Source organism: Echiichthys vipera, assembly GCF_963691815.1.
Source record: "Echiichthys vipera genome assembly, chromosome: 5".
NCBI classification, from domain to species: Eukaryota; Metazoa; Chordata; class Actinopteri; order Perciformes; family Trachinidae; genus Echiichthys; species Echiichthys vipera.
In genome coordinates this window covers 34382584-34402077 of record NC_139830.1, presented here as the reverse complement: position 1 = coordinate 34402077, position 19494 = coordinate 34382584, and the positions used below count along the sequence as shown (strand labels likewise).

At 45.8% G+C, this 19494-nt stretch overlaps 1 protein-coding gene across 1 annotated transcript; it reads right to left on the bottom strand.

The window, feature by feature from the left end:
* Positions 1-228: 228 nt before the first annotated feature.
* On the bottom strand, positions 229-19048 carry LOC310947183 (aldehyde dehydrogenase, dimeric NADP-preferring-like). Its single transcript, XM_083913907.1, has 10 exons — positions 18861-19048; positions 14946-15158; positions 14630-14861; positions 4567-4652; positions 4069-4277; positions 3664-3781; positions 3437-3578; positions 3176-3342; positions 1452-1551; positions 229-704 (listed from the first exon to the last, which is right to left on the bottom strand). Exons 2-10 carry the CDS (start codon positions 15099-15101, stop codon positions 391-393), a joined length of 1524 nt encoding a protein of 507 aa, XP_083770033.1. The 5' UTR covers positions 15102-15158; positions 18861-19048; the 3' UTR covers positions 229-390.
* Between the last annotated feature and the right edge of the window lie 446 nt (positions 19049-19494).

Sequence of the window (19494 nt, the reverse complement as noted above, 5' to 3'; positions counted from 1 at the left end):
AAGTGTTGCTTGAAGAAGAAGTTTTAGAATAAGAGAATTACAAATGTTGCTAAATAAAAATGGAAGATGACAATATATCAACAAACCTTTTATTGTGGATCAACGAGCAAAATACATTTCTTCAAAAAGTAAATGTTAACCTCCAATAATTAAAAAAAGCAGAACAGGACTTGGGTGTGTTTTTGGACAGCTTGTTTGTCTCATCGCTGAACATCAGATACAAACACACAGCCAATACAAGTTAGAGCAAAAGGTTATTCTGTTTTTATCTTTAAAATATCTGAATACAAAACAGGAATCAAAGTGTGTTCACATGGTTCTTAACATGGAAATTATTGCAGCAGGCACTTCTTCTTTGGATATATTTTACAAAAGGAAGCTGCAGTGTCTCTAGTTATAGAATCCTCTCCAGTACCAGCAGGTACAGTTGAGACCTGCAGCTATGAGCAGGAGAACCAGCAGGGCAATGAACAGGCCGGCGCCGATGATGGTGGCAACGACGGCCCAGATGAATGTCCTCTTGGACATGTCGATCAGGGGTGACTTGAGGGCAACCCGCACTCTACGCGCCCGCCGGCGGTCCTGAGGAGGGTAGCGTGCCAGGTTGACACTTTCCATGCCCAGAGAGCGGACCAGGCACGCCCTCTGGTGGCTCAGCTGGTCAAAGGTGTGTTTACCATGGTAGTGGCCCATACCACTCTGACCTGGAGGGATCACAAATAAGTCTGCAGTCATGTCTTTTCATTTCTAACTTCCTACTGTATGTGGTATTTAGTATTCTTAAGTCCTGCAATGAGAGTGTCAACAAATGTGCACTTCACACAGCACACTCACTTCTACCAGCCCAGCAGTGGGTGGTGCTTTACACCACAAGGCAGCAAAGGGAGACGAAAGACTTGTGTGACCCAACCTGACACCAGCAACTTTACTATTTTGGTTTTGGTGGAGACCAAAGCCAGAGCTAAAAGTAGAGTAAATATAACATCTACACTTCCTCACAGTATTATTTCCCCTTAATGTTAGCAGATAGGACATGGGCAAAACTAAAAATCGACATACACCTCAAATCATTTTCCTACAGAAGGTTTCTATCATTTTAGGTAGTTCTTATCACGCTGATGTCTCTTCAAGTGTTTATAATTTTTCTGATAAGTTAAATTGTTATTGATGCTATAAAAACGGGGTGAAACGTCATGATTGACAGCTTTTATCTACCTGCGATTGGAAGGGACTTTGATGATGCAGCTCTAGTGAATGTAAAAACGTAAAACAAAAACTGTTTCTTTCTTTAATGTCACCTTGTTTTGACCTGGAGTGCACCTAGTTGACCAAATAAGCGCAAGAAGGGAAATAGGGCCCCCAAAAAAATTGGTTTCCTCCCCAACAAGTTAATCCATTGAAGTCCACCTAAGTACACATGGAGACAATAATGTACTTTGAGTCAGTCTTACCAACACCACCAAATGGGAGCGAGCTGAGTGTGTAGTGCATCATAACGTCATTGACCACCACTCCTCCACTTGTTGTCTCTTCAATCATCCTTTTTGTTGCCTTAGAGAAACAGGAGGAGAAGAAACAAGAAAAATTAAAAAACATTTGAAGGGACAGTTCACCCCAAAATCAAAAATACATATTTTGTTACCTGTAGAGCTATCTTACCTGTAGAGCTATTTATCAGTCGATAGTTTTGGTGTGAATTGCCCAGATATCGGCCATAGAGATGTCTGCCTTCTCTCAAATATAATAAAAGATGCGAGATTTGAACATTAATGGCGTCCTCCTTGGCTACTTCATGAGCTAGCAGTATCAGTTAGCTATAAACTAATATCCACAAGAAATCAAGGACTTCTGCACAGTTGGTGGGTGTAGTTCGGTATAGATAAAATAGTTCCTACATTAAACTGCTCATAACAGGTCTGTGGATTTTCTTGAGTAACGACCACAAGCTGAGTGCCATCTAGTTCCATAATCGGGCTGGGACTTTAGCGTGTTAATTATAATTAATTAATTACAGAAAAAATAATGCAATAAACAAATAACATAATTATTTTGCACTCAGTGCGGAACGTTGCTCATTGCACAAGTTCCCACCCGGCCCGTAATACTGACGCACAGGACGCAACACAAGAGAAATGGAAACTGATGAGAAGCAGATGATGAGTTGTTGCTTGGCTCAGTGGGACATTTGAGTTCTAAGAAACGACCAAGTGGAAACATGGACAAGAGCACGGTTGTATGCAAACTGTGCAAGAAAGAATTTGCCTCCCACCGGAGCTCTTCAGCCTCTGCTCCACCCCAATGTCTAACATGTTGCAGCTAATGTTAGCACAGACAACGCCTCTAGTTGGAGCAGACAGAGTCGCCAATCCACAGTGGACAAGATGACAGGGTTCAGAGGGAAAATTAGTTAAGTCCACCACTGACCAATGAACAAGCGCACTGTAAAGGGGACTGCAGTAGACTGTCGGCCACTCTCGGTGGTTGAAGATCAGGGGCTAGAAGCGGTGCTACAGCCAGCGTCGTCTGGCCCAACTTATGAACTGCCATGCAAAAGACAATTTCAAGCAGAATTCTTCAGCTTTATGACACTGAAAAGCAAGCGAAACCCTAACCCTTGATATGCGATTAATTCAAGCCCCCACCACAGCGACTTCCTGGTTGATCCAATCAGGAAGCTCCAAAAACTGCAGTTCTCTGAGTGTCCACTAGGAGCAGGTTTCATAATAGAGCAGTTTCTCATAGACCCCCATGTTAAACAGGTCGTTTTCACAGCATAATTAAACCTGTTTAAGGCCTGGTACAAAAAACATTCTAGTCTGTATTTTTGGACCAGGCTAGTTTTTATTTTATTGGAGGTTAAAGTTTAAGAATAATTGGGGGCGTGTCCTCTTAAGTGACAGCTAGCCCCTCGCCCTCACTTCTCCTCGGAGGTAAACGTCAGCCAGATGGACATATCTCCCTCCCCCCAATGTCGCATACATGAGGAAATGAGGTGGAGTCAAAGTTTGACAAGGTGGAGACTCCCGTTGTACGGCTGATACCTCCAACACTGGACAAGTCACATCAAAACTATCTAGAGTGATAAACAGCACTACATGTAAGAGTAGAAATATGTGTTTGGTTTTGTTGTGAACTGTCCCTTTAAAATCTCCTCACCCCTGCTGTTTCCTCTCACCTTCTTATCAGTGCAGAAGATGTAGAGTGCCAAAGGTTTCTCTCTCTCATTGACAAAGCGGATGGCATCATCCATGTCACTCACAGTCACTATGGGCAGCAAGGGGCCAAAAATCTCCTCCTGCATCAGCCTGGAGTGAGGGGGCACGTCCTTCAGCACTGTAGGAGCTGCAATATCCAACAATGTCAGTGTTCATTAAACAGAAATATAGATTTCAAGCCAACACTTTGACTTATTCACTACCTCACTGTGTCTCCCTACCAATGTAGCGCTGTGAGGCATCACTCTGTCCTCCCACCACAGGGGTGTAACCCTCCATCAGACCCATGACTCTGTTGAAATGACGCTGGTTGATGATTCGGCCGTAGTCCGGCGAGCATTTGGGATCAGCACCATAAAATTCCTGGGATGGATCAAAAGGTCTTGATAAAGATTGTGCAGTTTCATTTAAATGAAGACGTAGCTTCGACAGGTTTAAAGCATGTTACCACTAGAGTTAGTCGGATGCACTCCACCACTTGGCCCTGGATGCAGGGTTCACACAGAATGAAGTCCGGAGCAATGCACGTCTGACCGCAGTTGACAAACTTTCCCCATGTGATACGACTGCACACAAACCAGGTAGGAAGAACACATTTACAGTGTTGATCTCACTTTAAGTAATGCATAATGTTTGTTAGTGTTTTTAGGCTTTGAGGAATTCACATCCATGTACATCTATGAATGGTTAGAAATGATTTAACACTGACATTATATTTCTACAAGAAAAGTAAAGGTTGTGTTCTGAGCATAACGCTTGATGCCAAATGGCCCAAAGATTCCCCTCAGAGCCAACATGTCATTTGTCTCTGTGCATGACCACTGGTGATATGGGCTGTGCTGTGGTGTGTTACCGGCAGGCGACTCGGACATTGCAGTTCTTGTCGATGTAGCAGGGGCTTTTTCCTCCCAGCTCCAGGGTCACTGGGGTGAGGTGGCGAGCTGCAGCCTCCATTACTACTTTACCCACTGTGCCGCTGCCTGTGTAGAAGACGTGGTCAAACCTGAGCCTCAGCAGTTCCTGTGTCTCTGACACTCCGCCTGTTACAACCAGGTACAGATCCTGGAAATAAACAGCAATGTTGTATTTTTTTAAAATATATTTAATATACAACTATGTCAACTACACAGGGTAACTAATGAACATATAAAACATGTTTGAAAGTGGCTTGGACGTTCCTGACACAAGATGATGTTAGGCCTAGACTGATGGAGCGAGTTCCTTCATACAGTGGCTACTTGGCCCTGGAGTCAAACATATCTGTGATGCACAGTACTGTGCTGGTACAGGGCTTTGGCGTTGCAACAGCTCTGAACATTATTCCATAAACAATAGCATCCGGTGTTCAGACCTTGTCCAGATAGCGTGGCAGCAGAGCCCGGAGGAGGAGGGAAGAGTACTCGCTGAGCTCTGACGGCTTCACCACAGCTGCGTTGCCTGTAGAGAGAGAACACAGGTTTCTTTGAATGGAATGAGATCACTGAGTGACGGAGAGCACACAAGTAGGAGGCAGGGAATGCTGTCAATCTGAAGCTCACACATATTTCTCTCTCCATTTTGGTGAAGTTGTACTGCTTGCATATTTAAAGTAATTAACTGATATACTATATATATGTACATATATATACACACACACACACACACACACACACATGACGTGCAAATTAAATATGAGCTCTGCTGTGGCAGGTACGTCTGGCCCCTCTCCCATTCAGAAAGATGACCAGCTGGCCAATAACAACTGTTGACTGATGAGGGTCATAGCTACTGAACCTAACTGGCGTTCTCCATCCGGCCAGTTCTCCTTTATTAGGCTTACGAAACTCACATTTAACTGTGAAACTAGGGAATGCTGATCAAATATGACTCAAGATTCTGTTTCTCTTTTGTTTACAGAAACAGATTTTAGTGTACTGTTTAGCTGTATTTTGTAAAAGTTTTTTTCCTGCTTCAAAATGGACCAAGCACCACCCCAACTTGCATGTGTCACTCAGCGCTACCTCATTTTGTTTCTGTGATTGGTTCTGGGTCATGTTTTGCTGCTGTGATTTTGTTTCAGAAGAAAATGATGAAGATTTGATTCCATGCTACTAGACGTCATTGTTCTAAGTCATTCACGCATACGCATGTGCAGCGTCGCTAGATTTCACTGGATTTCCCGCCACTTCGGCTCTGGAAAATATTGTTTTTAACATAGTTTATCGTTTTTATATTTGGAATCACTCGTGCCGAGCTTTTATCGTATTTATTTCTTCAAAACATGGACTGAAGCTTTTAACCATGGTTGCTTCTGATACACCGGAGAAGTAAAACACAGAAGTCGTGACGCCGAATCGCACTAGCGAGGCGCCACTTTATAAAGAACTTCTTTAACTCAGTGGGATCTAAAAGCAACTAGTGAAGTGAGCTGCCTGCCCAGGAGTGAAGAAGGTCTCCCTGGACATTCAGCTCCAGGGCCGGAATTTAACTCACCTCCCTGCGGTGGTTCTGTGTCCCGGGGTGACAGATCCCCAGCACAGGCTGCAGATATGATGGCCGTGTGCGAGTCCTGTCTCCCCACCCTCTCAAAACTGAGGGAGAACATCTCTGGCCTGAAGGCTGTCTCTCCACCGTCGCCATGACCCAGGCGAAGCTCGTCACACTTCTTAGGGCTTCTGGTGACCAAACCATGATGGCCACGACAACACCACCCTGCCGTGGACTGGCTCCATCGCCGCCGGATCTCCGGTACCAGCACTCACCGAGTCCCGCTGGCACTACCAGAGAGCCTAGCCCAAGTCTTCGGCACCCCTCACCTCCTGCCTTCACCTGCGGAGTGGCGGTGCTCCATCAGGGAGGACGGAGTGGTGGCTCCAGCTCTGGTGAGCTCAACTCTCTCCCTCCTCCGCCTCAAGATCTACCACTGGATAACAGATATGACGTCCTAAGCCTGTAGGATTTCCCTCCGCTGGGTGTGTGCTCCAGGCATCCCCGGGATCCATTCATCCAGCCGGTTGTGGAGCTCGCCCAACCTAATTCCTTCTCTCCGTCTTGGTAAAGAGCAGCCGCAGGCGGGCACACCTCCAGGCAGCCCGTGGAACAGCAAATCCCTCCTATCCCTTCTGCTGCCCTGGAGCCCACGTCAGTGAGGTTGTGTCCTCTGCCCTCCAGCTGTGTTCACAGCACAACTCGGCCTCCACGCTGGTCCTGCAGGCCGGTACCAACGGCTTAAAGAACCGCCTGCTAGACACGGGTAAGCGACCGATTATTTCCGCCTCCGCCAGCTGCACATGTGGCTTAAAGGATACTGCCTGGGGAAAAGTATTCCATTTGTGGACAACTTTACGGCTTTTTTTGACAGACCCTGTCACAGTTCAATTCAATTCAATTCAATTCAATTCAATTTTATTTATAGTGCCACATCATAACAAAAGTTATCTCAGGACACTTTACAAACTAGGTAAAGACCACACTCTTATTTATGATAAACATAGACCCAACAATTCCCCCGTAGAGTACGGTGGCAACGAAAACCTTCCCTATTACAGGCAGGAACGTCAGACAGACCCAGCTCTGTGGAGGACGGCCATCTGTCTTGACCGGTTGGGGAGGAAGAAAAGGAGACAGATACACTCAGTTCAGTCGTCCAGCCCTCAGTAGGGCCAGGTTCTTCATCTGCTTCCGGTTCCTCTTCACCGGTTATGGATAATGGCCCACCTGCATGCGGCCCATGCAGGTGGGCCGCACCAAGCTTACACCTCAAGAACGAGAGCGCCGCCGTAAGGGGAACCTGTGCATATACTGTGATCAAGCTGGACATTTTATCTTTCGCTGCCCGTTAAAAAGACAGGGCTCACCAGTGAGTGAGGAAGTCCTGACGAGTCACATGGCAACAAAGTCTTCGTCTTCCGAAGTCACACACCCTGCCCACTTTCATAGACTCTGGTGCGGATGCCAACATTAGGGCTGAGAGCTTGGCCCGCTTGACACCCAAATCCCTGCCAAAGCCCTTGATGGCCACTGTCACTCATCGGACTACTCCTGTCCACATGCTGCTCTCCGGCAACCACCATGAGACCATCCGGTTTCACCTCCTTTCATCTTCCAACCTTCCACTGATCCTAGGCTACCCCTGGCTCCGTCGACACAGCCCCCACATTGACTGGGCCACAGGGGCCATCCTCGGTTGGAGGAACTCCTGTCACCAGGTCTGCCTTAAAGAGGCCTCCTTACCCCAGCAGACAACGCACCCCAGTTCCTGTCTTGACTTGTCCAAAGTTCCGGCCGAGTACCATGACTTCCGGGAGGTGTTCAGTAAGGCTAAGGCGACTTCATTGCCCCCTCATTGGCCGTATGACTGCTCCATTGACCTGATACCTGGCACTTCACCTCCCAAGGGGCGTCTGTACTCCCTGTCTGGTCCTGAACGGGAGTCCATGGAGTCCAACATAAAGGACTCCCTGGCTGCCGGTATTATCCGGCCTTCATCGTCTCCTGCTGGGGCCAGATTCTTCTTTGTGGAGAAGAAGGACAAGACCCTGCGCCCCTGCATTGATTACCGGGGACTCAATGACATCACCATAAAGAACCGGTACCCTCTTCCCCTCATCTCCTCAGCCTTCAAGTCACTTCAAGGGGCCATGATCTTCACCAAGCTTGACCTCCCTAATGCCTACCACCTTGTCCGCATCAGAGAGGGGGATGAATGGAAGACTGCTTTTAACACACCCACCGGACATTATGAGTATTTGTTGATGCCATTCGTCCTCACCAATGCCCCGGCAGTCTTTCAGGCTGTGGTCAACGACATCCTCAGAGACATGATTGACAAGTATGTGTTTGTCTATTTAGACGATATCCTCATTTTTTCCAAGTCCCGTGAAGAGCATGTCCATCACGTCCAGACGGTCCTCCAATGCCTGAACTCCCTTTTTGTGAAGGCTAAAAAGTGTGAGTTTCACACACAATCCGTGTCATTTCTGGGTTAAATTATGACCCAGGGTCGCCTGGAGATGGATCCGGCCAAGGTGGACGCAGTGATGGGGCCGCTTCTCTAAGATGGCCCACACTGTGTCCTTGTCTAAGCTCCCGTCAGCTAAAGAGACAGCCCAGCTGCTCCTCAGCCATGTCTTTTGTCTTCATGGGATTCCTGTGGACGTGGTCTCGGACAGAGGGCCCCAGTTTTCCTCTGTGTTCTGGTGGGAGTTCTTCAGCCTCTTGGGAGCCACTGCCAGTTTAACATCCGGGTACCACCCTAAATCTAATGGCCAGACTGAGAGGATGAACCAGGAAATGGAGACGGACCTCCGGTGTATGGTTTCCCAGAACCCATCCTCTTGGTCCCAGCATCTGTTGTGGGTGGAATATGCCCACAACACCCTGAAAAGCCCCGCCATCGGTTTGTCTCCTTTCCAGTGTGCCTACGGTTACCAGCCTCCTCTCTTCCCGGCCCTGGAAGGGGAAGCCTCTTGCCCTTCAGTTCAAGCCTTCATCCGCCGCTGTCGCCGGACCTGGGCCCGTGCTAGTGCCTCCCTCCTGAAGGCAGCAGCCCAGTACTCCTCAGCAGCCAACCATCGTCGCTCTCAAGCTCCAGAGTACCAGGTGGACAAGAAGGTTTGGCTCTCAACCCGTGACCTTCCTCTGCGAGTGGAATCCAACAAGCTGGCTCCCAAGTTTGTCGGGCCCTTCACCATCGAGAGGGTCATCAGCCCTGTGGTAGTCCGGCTCAAGCTCCCCCGGTCTATGCGGGTGCACCCGACATTCCATGTGTCCAAGGTCAAACCGGTCAGCGAGAGCCCGCTGGTGCCTGTTGCCCCACCACCAGCTCCCCCTCGCCTCATTGGCGGGGGACTCGTCTATGCTGTGCGCCGCATCATCCACTCTCGCCGACGTGGAAGGGGCTGCCAGTACCTCGTCGACTGGGAGGGCTACGGCCCGGAGGAAAGATCCTGGGTCCCTGCTCGACACATTTTGGACCAGGACTTCCAACAGCAACATCCGGACTAGCCCTCCCTCAGCAACATCGGCAGGGGCCGTCGCCATAGGACACCTGCTACTTGCCCTTCCACTGCCCCGACCCGGTAGGAGGACTCCCTGTCTGAGGAGGAGACAGTGGACCCGCCGGCGAACTCGCCTTCCTCATAGCCTGTGGATAGGGAGTTCTCGGGTTCTCCCAAGTTTTTACCCGCCTTCCAGTTACCCCTCCTCCCACCCTGGTTCCTTGGACTTGTTTTTGGGGACGTCAGGGGCCGTCCCTTGAAGGGGGGGTTCTGTCACAGTTCAGTCATCCAGTCCTCAGTAGTTTTCCATTAATCCTGTCTCTGCCCCACTCAGCCTGTCAGCCACACCCACCTCATCAGTTCACTCTACTCACCTGTGCACACAGCTGCCTCTCATCACATGCAATCAGCCCAGCATATAATCACCAGCTCCACACTCACTCCTTTGCCAGATTGTTCTATGCCATGCGAGACTTTCCAGCGTTCTTCTGCCTGTCTTCCCGGTACCAACCTCGCCTGTCCCTGATTCCCTGCTTCGTCTGCATCCTGGTAAATCGATCCAGCCTTCTGTTCCTGACCAAGAGTTTAGCTTCTCCTTTCCTGATTCCTGTTTGCCGTTTTCCAAACTGTTGGCCTGTCTGCCTAAGTCTGAGTAAACCGTTGAACTTTTCCACTGTTTCCGAGTCCTTTGTACTGCAATTGGGTCCATACACCACCCGTAACAGACCAAGGCTTTTTAAACACGACGGCCTGCACCCTAACCAGGAGGGGTCAAGACTTTTATCTGCCAACATTGACCTGACTGTCCAGTCCCGCACCACCACCACTATCTCCTGACAACAACCCAGTGTTGGGATCAGGAAGCAGAGTCAGTTTAATACACCCCTCTGCACTCCCCTTATCACAGACGCACAGGAAGCAGAGTTGCAGTCTTACAACACCTCTCCGCGCTCCCTGTGGAGCACTTTCCAGCTCAGTATCCTATACAAACACTGTGCCTCACGGCCATCTAAATTAATTAAATAAAAAATTAACAGAAGAAGAGCTATACAGAAAAACTTGACACAAATCAACACCAAATCTGTGATAATGCAACAAAATCAGAAAATAAAATGTGAACTTTTAAACATCAGATCTCTGCCATCTTTTCTCCTAGTCATATTAATACTCATTTTTCTTGAGGCAGTGGTCGAGGAGGAGCAGCTATTGTTGACTCAGGCCTATTAATCAACCCTAAACCTAAACTAAATTATGATTCATTTGCAAGTCTTGCTCTTTGTCTTGCGCATTCAACCTGGAAAACGGTGCAGCCAATTATACTTGTTATAGGGTACCGTGCTCCTGGCCCATACTCTGAATTTCTATCTGAATTCTTCGAGTTTCTGTCAAATTTAGTCCTTAAATCTGATATAGTAATCATTGTAGGAGATTTTAATATTCACGTGGACGTTGATAAAAATAGCCTTAGTATTGCGTGTATCTATCTAATAGATACGATTGGTTTTATTCAGATTGTACATAAACCTACTCACTATTTTAATCACACCCTCAACCTTGTTTTGGCTTATGGTGTGGAAATAAAGACTTAAAAGTCTTTCCACCGAATCCTATTTTATCAGACCATTATTTAATTACTTTTGAATTCATATTACAGGACTACTCACCTCTGGGCAAAAGTTTCTACACTAGATGTTTATCTGATAGTGCTGTAACTAAATTTAAGGAAGCAATTCCATGTGCATTTCATTTAATGCCTTATCCTAATATTCAAGATTCCTGTACTAATGTTAGTTTCTGATGCAGGCTCACTACAAACAACACTTGACTCTGTTGCTCCTTTAAAAAAGAAGATAATGAAACAGAGGAAGTTAGCTCCGTGGTATAACTCACAATCCTGTGAAATAAAACAAGTATCAAGGAAATTGGAAAGTAAATGGCGTTCCACGAAATTGGAGGAATCTCGCTTAGTTTGTCAAGAAAGTTTTCTTTCTTTTTAAAAAAAAAATGTAATTGATTTATGCAGACCTTAACAGAGAAACAGGTAAAACACATCTACAGTACATCTGCTTTAAGGTGAAAAAAAAAAAGAAAACCACAGACAAAAACAGAAAAACCCCAACATGAATCCCGCTATCCCTACCAACAACCCACGTCACGAATAACATGTAACAAAAGTAGATAACGTAAGATAAAGTAAAAATAAAATAAACAAAAATAAAAAGGAAAAGACAGAGAAAAACACACTGAAACTAATTGCAAAAATAATTAACGTAATTTAAGAAAGAGAAAGACAACAAAAAATAAATAAATAAGGGGGGGTCTCTCTCCTTCCAGCACTAGGAAGTGTCAGCATCGTCAGGAAGAACAGTGATTCTATTGCTAATAAGAGCCAGCAGTGGGTCCCATGTTTGGTGGAATGCCTCCAAAGATCTCCTCTGTGAAAACCTTAGCTTCTCCAACCGGAGACACTGTAGAATTTGTCAGGGAGGCCTGCCCATCTAGAGAAGTCTTGACTTGCATTTATCCAATAGCGGCTGGAAGTTCTTTTGAAAAAGGTACCAGAAGGAGCTGGTGATAAACACCCCCAAATACTTGAACCCCTCGTCAGCTGTTTTAAATGGGAATATGGATTGTAGGAGTGACTGTCAACATGACAGCGGCCTGTCTAAGGTGAAATCAGCAGCTCTCCGGCGGTCATCAGGGCTTCTCTGTGCGGGTGGATGTTATGAAGGCTTTCTCTTTGGTGACCATAGAGCAGGGGTTTGCAACCTTTACTATCAAAAGAGTCATTTTGCCCCGTCTTCCACCAAATAAAATTTGTCTGGAGCCGCAAAAACATATTTGATGTCACAGCTTATAAAGTTCAATTCAATTCAATTCAATTTTATTTATAGTGTCGAATCATAACAAAAGTTATCTCAGGACACTTTACAGAGTAGGTAAAGACCACACTCAATGACTTATTTATGATTTACATAGACCCAACAATTCCTCTGTAGAGTACGGTGGCAACGAAAACCTTCCCTATAACAGGCAGGAACGTCAGACAGACCCAGCTCTGTAGAGGACGGCCATCTGTCTTGACCGGTTGGGGAGGAAGAAAAGGAGAGAAAAAGAGAGAAAAGACACAGATAAAGCTTATAACATTTTATTCCTATCATTACCTGTTATAAAAAATGTTGTTGTTCTCTAATTTCTCACCTCATATCAAGCATACAGTACAGGTAAGCCATCATCATGTCAAAACAAATTAATATGCCCATGCAACACTATTTTCCTTCGATCATTTTTTGGGGAGGATTTATCCATGGTTAGCTTACCAGCAGCATGGGTCAGCCACCTGCAAGGGAAGGCGCCAGGATGTGACGCATATTTTAGTTTCACGTAATATTTTTTGTCTCCAAGATAACAGGTGTTCCCTTTGATTGATTGAAGATTGTCCACTGTGCAAAAAAACCACATTATTTATTTCCATATTATTTTCCGGTAAAGCTTCGGGGAGTCACTGAAAAGGGGCGTAAGAGCCGCATGTGGCACGAGAGCCGCGGACTGCAAACCCCTGCCATAGAGAGCGTTTTCCTGGCTCCGTCCTTCATCGTGATGACCGGCTTCGCGGGGAACAGCAGCGCGGGTCTGAAGCCCCGGTTGTAAAGCTCCGACATCACCTCTCTGTATTTCTAGCGCTGCTCCATCACCTCCGGAGCGTAGTCCTCGTAGATGGCGATGGGAGACCCTCTCTGTATTGTAGCTGGCCTCTCCTGGCGCAGGCTTCACGTATGATTTTCTCCTTCACCTGGTACCTGTGGAGCCTGATGATGACTGGCCGTGGTCTCTGTCCCGGCCTCGGTTTCTCAGCTAGTGTGCGGTGAGCCCTGTCACACTCCGGCGGTGATTCCAGATAGCCTTCCCCGAAAACCTCCATGAGCAGCCCTGCGAAGAAAGCTGTGGGCCGCGGACCTTTAAAAGATTCTGGTAATCCAATGACTCTGATGTGATTGCGCCGGCTCCGGGACTCCAGGTCGCTGACTTTAGCCAGCAGCTTAGCGTTGCTCTCTGTTAGCGCTGACCAGCAATTTTCTGATGTTAAACTCAGATAAAACTGAAGTCATCGTACTTGGCCCCGAAGGCTCCCAAATTCAATAGCTAAAGATATTGTTATTGTTGTTTTGTCCTCCAGCACCACAGTAAGGAATCTGGGTGTTATTTTTTAACAGGATATGTCCTTCGATTATCACATAAAACTAACGAGAGAAAAACCAGTCCATGCATTTGTTAAGTCTGTTAAGGATCTCCAATTGGTCCAAAATGCTGCAGCTCATGTTGTGACTAAAACCAATCGAAGAGAAGATATTTCTGCTGTATTAGCTTCTTTGCACTGGCTACCTGTAAAATGTAGAATAGAATTTAAAATCCTTCTCCTTACCTACAAATTTCTTATTGGCCGGGCTCCGTCGTATCTTAAAGAGCTCATAGTACCGTATAACCCAACAAGATCACTGCGCTCTGAGAATGCAAGGCTACTCGTCGTTCCTAGAGCCTCCAAAAGTAGAATGGGAGGAAGAGCCCTCAGCTACCAAGCTCCCCTCCTGTGGAACCAACTCTCAAGTGTTATTCGGGAGGCAGACACTGTCCCCATATTTAAGAGTAAACTTAAAACTTTCCTCTTTGATAAAGCATTGCAGTGCATCAGTGCATGTCCTTGTACTTGTCGTGGTGTTTCTTATGTTTTCTTCTTTTGTTACAGCCATGTTGGCTCTGCAGACGAGACGGACAGGTCTTTACATTCATAAACAGATAATCTGCCTCCCACCTGTGTTGAAAGCTCCTGTTTTCCATCTTTCTTTTGGCCATTTTTGGGGAGGGGTGGATTAAGTTTGTCTGAAGAGACTGGTAGCATAGATGCTCATGTTTGTCAACAGAAAAGTAGAGGTGTATGTGCTATATACTCGCGGGCCAGTACTCATAGAACCTTGATATGATCTTGCGAGCCAAATATAATTACAACGCGGGCCAGATTTGGCCCACGGGCCTGAGTTTGACACCCCTGCTGTAAAGAGTCCTGAAATAACTTTTGTTATGATTTGGCACTATAAATAAAATTGAATTGAAATTGAATTGAATTTTTTCTTTTCTTTTTTGAAATTACTCCTTTTTTGAAATTACTCCTGCAAGGTAACACCTGATATAAATTTGCGGAGTAGAACATTTTTTGTGTACAGCTTAGAAAGTGCACCTTTATCAGTGTTATCAGTGCATTGACTTTGGTAACCAACCTAAGTTGAGGTCTAATCATCAGGGTTAGATGCTCATTTCAGACTGGCAGTGTCACCAGAAAAAAGATTGCAGGAAGACTCATGTACACTGGTGAGTGAGGTGACTCCATTAAAGTAAGCTATAAAGAGGTATTGAGGGTGTGGAGACAGAAAAGTTCCCTACCAGCAGCGATAGCTCCAACCAGGGGCAGGAGGGTGAGAGCCCAGGGGTAGTTCCAGGCCCCGATGATTAGCACCACCCCCAGAGGCTCTGGCTGGATATAAACCTCGTCTGATATGGTGAGGAGGTTCTTCTCAACTGGACGAGGAGCCGCCCACTCTGACAGTTTCTCGATAGCCAGCTTGATCTCATTCTCAATGCCAATCAGCTCCAAGAGCGGTGTGTCATACTGGCTCTGTAGGAAGCCCAGCATACGGTACTTATTACACACACATTTACATTGTTACCTTACATGCAGCAGTGTGCTGTGTCCACTCACCCTGTTGATGTCCTGTTTTAGAGCAGTGGATATCTCAGTCTCTTTCTCAGTGATCATGCTTTGCAGAGCGTGAAGCTGCTGCAGTCTGAACTCCAGAGGCCGAGTCCTGCCGCTCAGGAAGGCCTCCCTGGCCCGCTTCACAGCCTGCTTCTCCATACAGACAGTTGTAGGACAGCAAAGAGCCTCTGGAACTGCAGACAGCAGGCTTTGTGTCTTTAGGATAAACAGCAACAATAGCAGGGATAAGACAGTGTCCTGTCATGGTCTTCTGAGCACAATGAACTCTTAAAATGTCCTGGGATAACTTCTACTTTATTCCGGCAGGGCCGGCCGAAGCCTTTCTGGGCCCTGAGCTAACACTTGGCCTCCCTTCCTCATCACACATTTAACAAACTATAAGCTCACCTACGTCAAAACTGTCAAAAGAACATAAATGAGCACTTAACAGTCATATTCAAAGTCATTATAAGTGATGCCAAAAGACAACCGTTACTGTACACAACATACTAGGCAGAGTTGGTCCTATGCATAAGCCAACTAAGCAGCTGATTAGGGCCCAGTGGCTACAAGAGGGCCCCCAAAGGCATTTGAAATGTCCCACAAGAGAGCTTGAAACAGGTTCAGTCGGCCCATACACTCACTATGCAAGTTGCATAAGCCCCAACAAATTATGCAAGGGCCCACCCCCAAACATATAATGACACCGCCCCCACTGAGGAGGAACTATGAAGAACTCAGCTCAAATGTTTTGCTGATTCTCAACAATGTCAAAGCTTGAGCTAACCGTTTTCCTGTCAACTCACCTGCAGCACTAGTTGATGCCTGGTTATTTCGGAATAAATCCGTGATATTTGACCATTTTGATGCACTCTCCTCCAGCATGTGCTTCTTCTTCATTCTGGCCTTTTCAGCCCCTCCTTTCTCCTTTCTCATCTTGCCCTCCATCAGGTGCAACTGAGCAAATCAAACACGCAAATCCGATTCCTTTTCCACTGTAAGAAAATCCACTACTTCAACCTTGCCCGCTGTCTCTCTGTCTGACAGCCGCACATTCATCCCCATTCTTTCATTGGATAAACGCGAAGCGATCATTGGAGCGTTACACGGTTCCCATTTCCCATGAGGCTTTGCTCCGACCATTCTACATTAATTTATGAACAAAAAAAACAATTCAATCGTTGGCCATTTTATATTTTTGGTCATGAAAGTTATGTAACGTCTGAATAAAAATAATTAGATCAAGATAGGAGGCTAAACAAAAATCCGTAGGCTGGATTAATGAGAGTGAGTGTGACACTGTAGCAACCATGAGTGAGATGTAGAGACACAACAAGTGTTATATATGGTGGTTGGACTCTCTATCTCCACAGTTAGTAGAGATTTTTGATATTTTCACAGGAACATGCTTGATTCTGAAGAGTTTTAACTGAATGGCCCGGTCATGAACTTCACACGGCTACGTAGGGCTGTCTGCTGGCCGGTTCACTTGAGCTTATTGGCCACTCCGCCCCTGCACACTGGTGTTCTCTCCCCTCGAAGATTCATTCATTCATTCATCTTCAACCGCTTATCCCGGGGTCGGGGTCACGGGGGCTGGAGCCGATCCCAGCTGACATCGGTCGTTCAGCGGGGTACACCCTGGACAGGACGCCAGTCTATCGCAGGGCACATAGAGACAAACAGAGACAGACAACCATTCACAGCTAAGGGCAATTCTTAGAGTAATTAATTAACCTAACACACTTTCATGTCTTTGGATTGTGGGAGGAAACCGGAGTACGGAGAAAGGCCCCAGGCCGGGTTGCGAACCAGGAACCTTCTCGCTGTGAGGCGACAGTGCTGTGTGTCTTGGTCACTTGCCAGCCTGTCTTATGTGTCTTTGTGTCTGACAGAAATGAGAGTGAATTATATCAATTTTAGGGCTGCACAATATATCCTTTGAGCATCGTCATCGAGATGTACGTGTGAGCGATAGTCACATTGCAGAGACTGCAATGTAAGAGATGAATTAATTCATCTAATTTCAAGTGTAGCTGACTGACATACACTGCACGTAGACTCTCTGCAGCGATCCACCAATCACATCCGTTCTTTTCTCAGTTGCCAAGCAGACTACCCTGCCAGCCGCCAACCTAAAGTAGAGAGGAGGAAACCACGCCCCTGAACATAGAGTGAGCCGCTGCCGTTGCCGCTGTTGTGCCGTATTCAGCACCCCTGCCGTGAAATGCACCCCCTCGAGGGAGAGCCAAGCCACTGAGTCTATAACTTTTACTATGAAGGTGCCATATGCATGAAACTGACTGTGGTTACACAAACTAGTTCCATCTATATACTGTGAAAAGTATTCAATAATGGGATCAACAGAAAAAAAGTGGTGGATGGGGGATTTATTATTTTATTTTATAAAGCATTAATATCTTAAAAACAAGAGTATTCGATGGAGAGAACATGTCCTTCTATGGTGAAACACACACAGAGGTTAGGACTTGTCTATCAGTCTATAGGCATATAGACCACATTACATTTTCATAATAGGTGATATTCTGGATCAAAAGGCTATTGTTTGGACCTATGTGAGATGCTTATACACAGGTTACACGATTAAAAGCGCATACTTTTTAACCTATGAATTGCAAGAAAAGCTGGGATTCTATTTAGCCTTATGAAATGCCAAGTCAAAAACATTCAACTTGCTTAAAACAATCCATTTAATTCGTTTGTAATTATGGCTGGGGTATATTTCCACAGAACATACAAAAAGATGTTTTGTGTTCGTTATTATCCGATTTTGTGTTGAGAAGAACATGAATCATTTACACTTTAAAAGAGTTTAAAGACTGTAAGTGACCGATGTTCTTCCCTCCTATCTCCTTCATGAATAATTCAAATCGTAAAATGGTATTTTCCCCTGCGTTTGTTTGCGAAAGGCGAATTGCTTCACTTCAGACACACACACTGGCTTGTACACACACGGTGGCTTGTGCGCGCGCGCTCCCGCGAGGGGATGCACTTCACGGCGGAGGTGCTGAATACGACACAACACCTGTAACATTTGGAAAATGAGCAACGAACTAAAGACTTGCTGCCAAAAAGAAAAGCAACATCACTCATCTGGGTATATTTTGGTTACAAGTAGGATGATGTCGACCCAAACACACGTTCTGCAAATATGCCTGTAGAAAAGATCTTTCATGTTCTTTATGAAAATGCTCAAATCCACACACGATGGCACACAGGTAACTGTTATTTTCATTCACGTCATTCTAATATCAAAATAATTTCCCCCTGGGATTATTTAAGTATTTCTCATTCTGATTCTGATTATTGTAGCCAAGTTTGCTTCAGTCTACAATGTAAGTAGGATTTCTCCGTGGATAGTTCATACACACAAAGCTGTCTCGGTGGCTTGTTTGATGAGTGTTTTTGTCGAAGCGGACCCTGGGATGATTTTGCTCTGAAATTTCACTTTAAATCGGAACCTTTTTTCAGATTACTAATCTGCTCAGGGAGTCTTCTTCATGGGATTATTTTCCACTTTTTCATCCAGCTTTGGTTGTTGAGGTGGTTCAGGATTTGGTGAGAACAGAAACACTTCTAGCTCTGATCTGTGGCCTGGTAGAGCAAACATCCAGGTTTGTTGATGTCCATTCTGTGCGAATGTTAAATCACATTCTGCTTATTCTTGCTAAAACCAATGCAAGATTACATGGAAACGAACTAAGTCTGTTTATGGGTTTGCAGGAAACATTTGAAGGTTTCACTGTTTGACATCTCTCCTATAGTTCAGTCCGGGTACACACACACACACACACACACACGTTTCTGCTCCACTTGTGATGGTCCTATGTATCAGGCCAGAAACAGTGGTGTCGCTTGATTGGGTAAAACATGAGAAGCAAAGGAAAGCAGACTCACCAGAACTCGGCTCAAATACACATGCAGTGGATTCTCTTTAAAATAGGTGTGGAATAATCCGTCACTGAGGGGATCTGAAAGCGGTTCAGATGTCCGACACGCTGCTGCTGCTGACTGTTATTGTGCACTGATCACCAGACAGGCTGCTCTAAGATCAGTTTACCGGGAAGCTTGCTCACTGTAACCGGCAGCTTTGTTCAGACGCCTCTGGCACCGAGACCCTCGAAGCACACACTCTCTACTCACAGGCAGTCCTAATGAATCCCGTTATTAGCCCTGAGCTGTAGGAGCTCTGTTCTTTTACAGCTTTGAGTTGAACAAATGTTTTACAAAGAGAGTCAACATGGAGGTCAATGTGTCTTAATAAAAGCATATCACCCTGTCATAAATGACAATAACCTTGGGATTGCGTTAATAATGTTCCACTGTTAAGATATAACCCACCAATGAAAAACAATGAAGAAAAACTCGACAGCACCAAAAAATGAGATAAAATTAACTTCTTGATGTTTAATTGTGGAGCACAATAAAAACAGACACTGTGATGGTTATCATGTTTAAGGTAATGGAGTGAAATAAATCACTGCATCATGGCCCAGGGGTGGAAAGTAACTAAATACATTTACTAATGTAC

Coding starts and splice junctions, on each gene's coding strand:
- LOC310947183 (XM_083913907.1), bottom strand. CDS start 15,101: ATGGAGAAGCAGGCTGTGAAGCGGGCCAGGGAGGCCTTCCTGAGCGGC. Junction 3,782..4,068: donor AATGTCCGAGTCGCCTGCCG/GTAACACACCAC, acceptor GTTTGTGTGCAG/TCGTATCACATGGGGAAAGT. Junction 705..1,451: donor GCTCCCATTTGGTGGTGTTG/GTAAGACTGACT, acceptor TGATCCCTCCAG/GTCAGAGTGGTATGGGCCAC.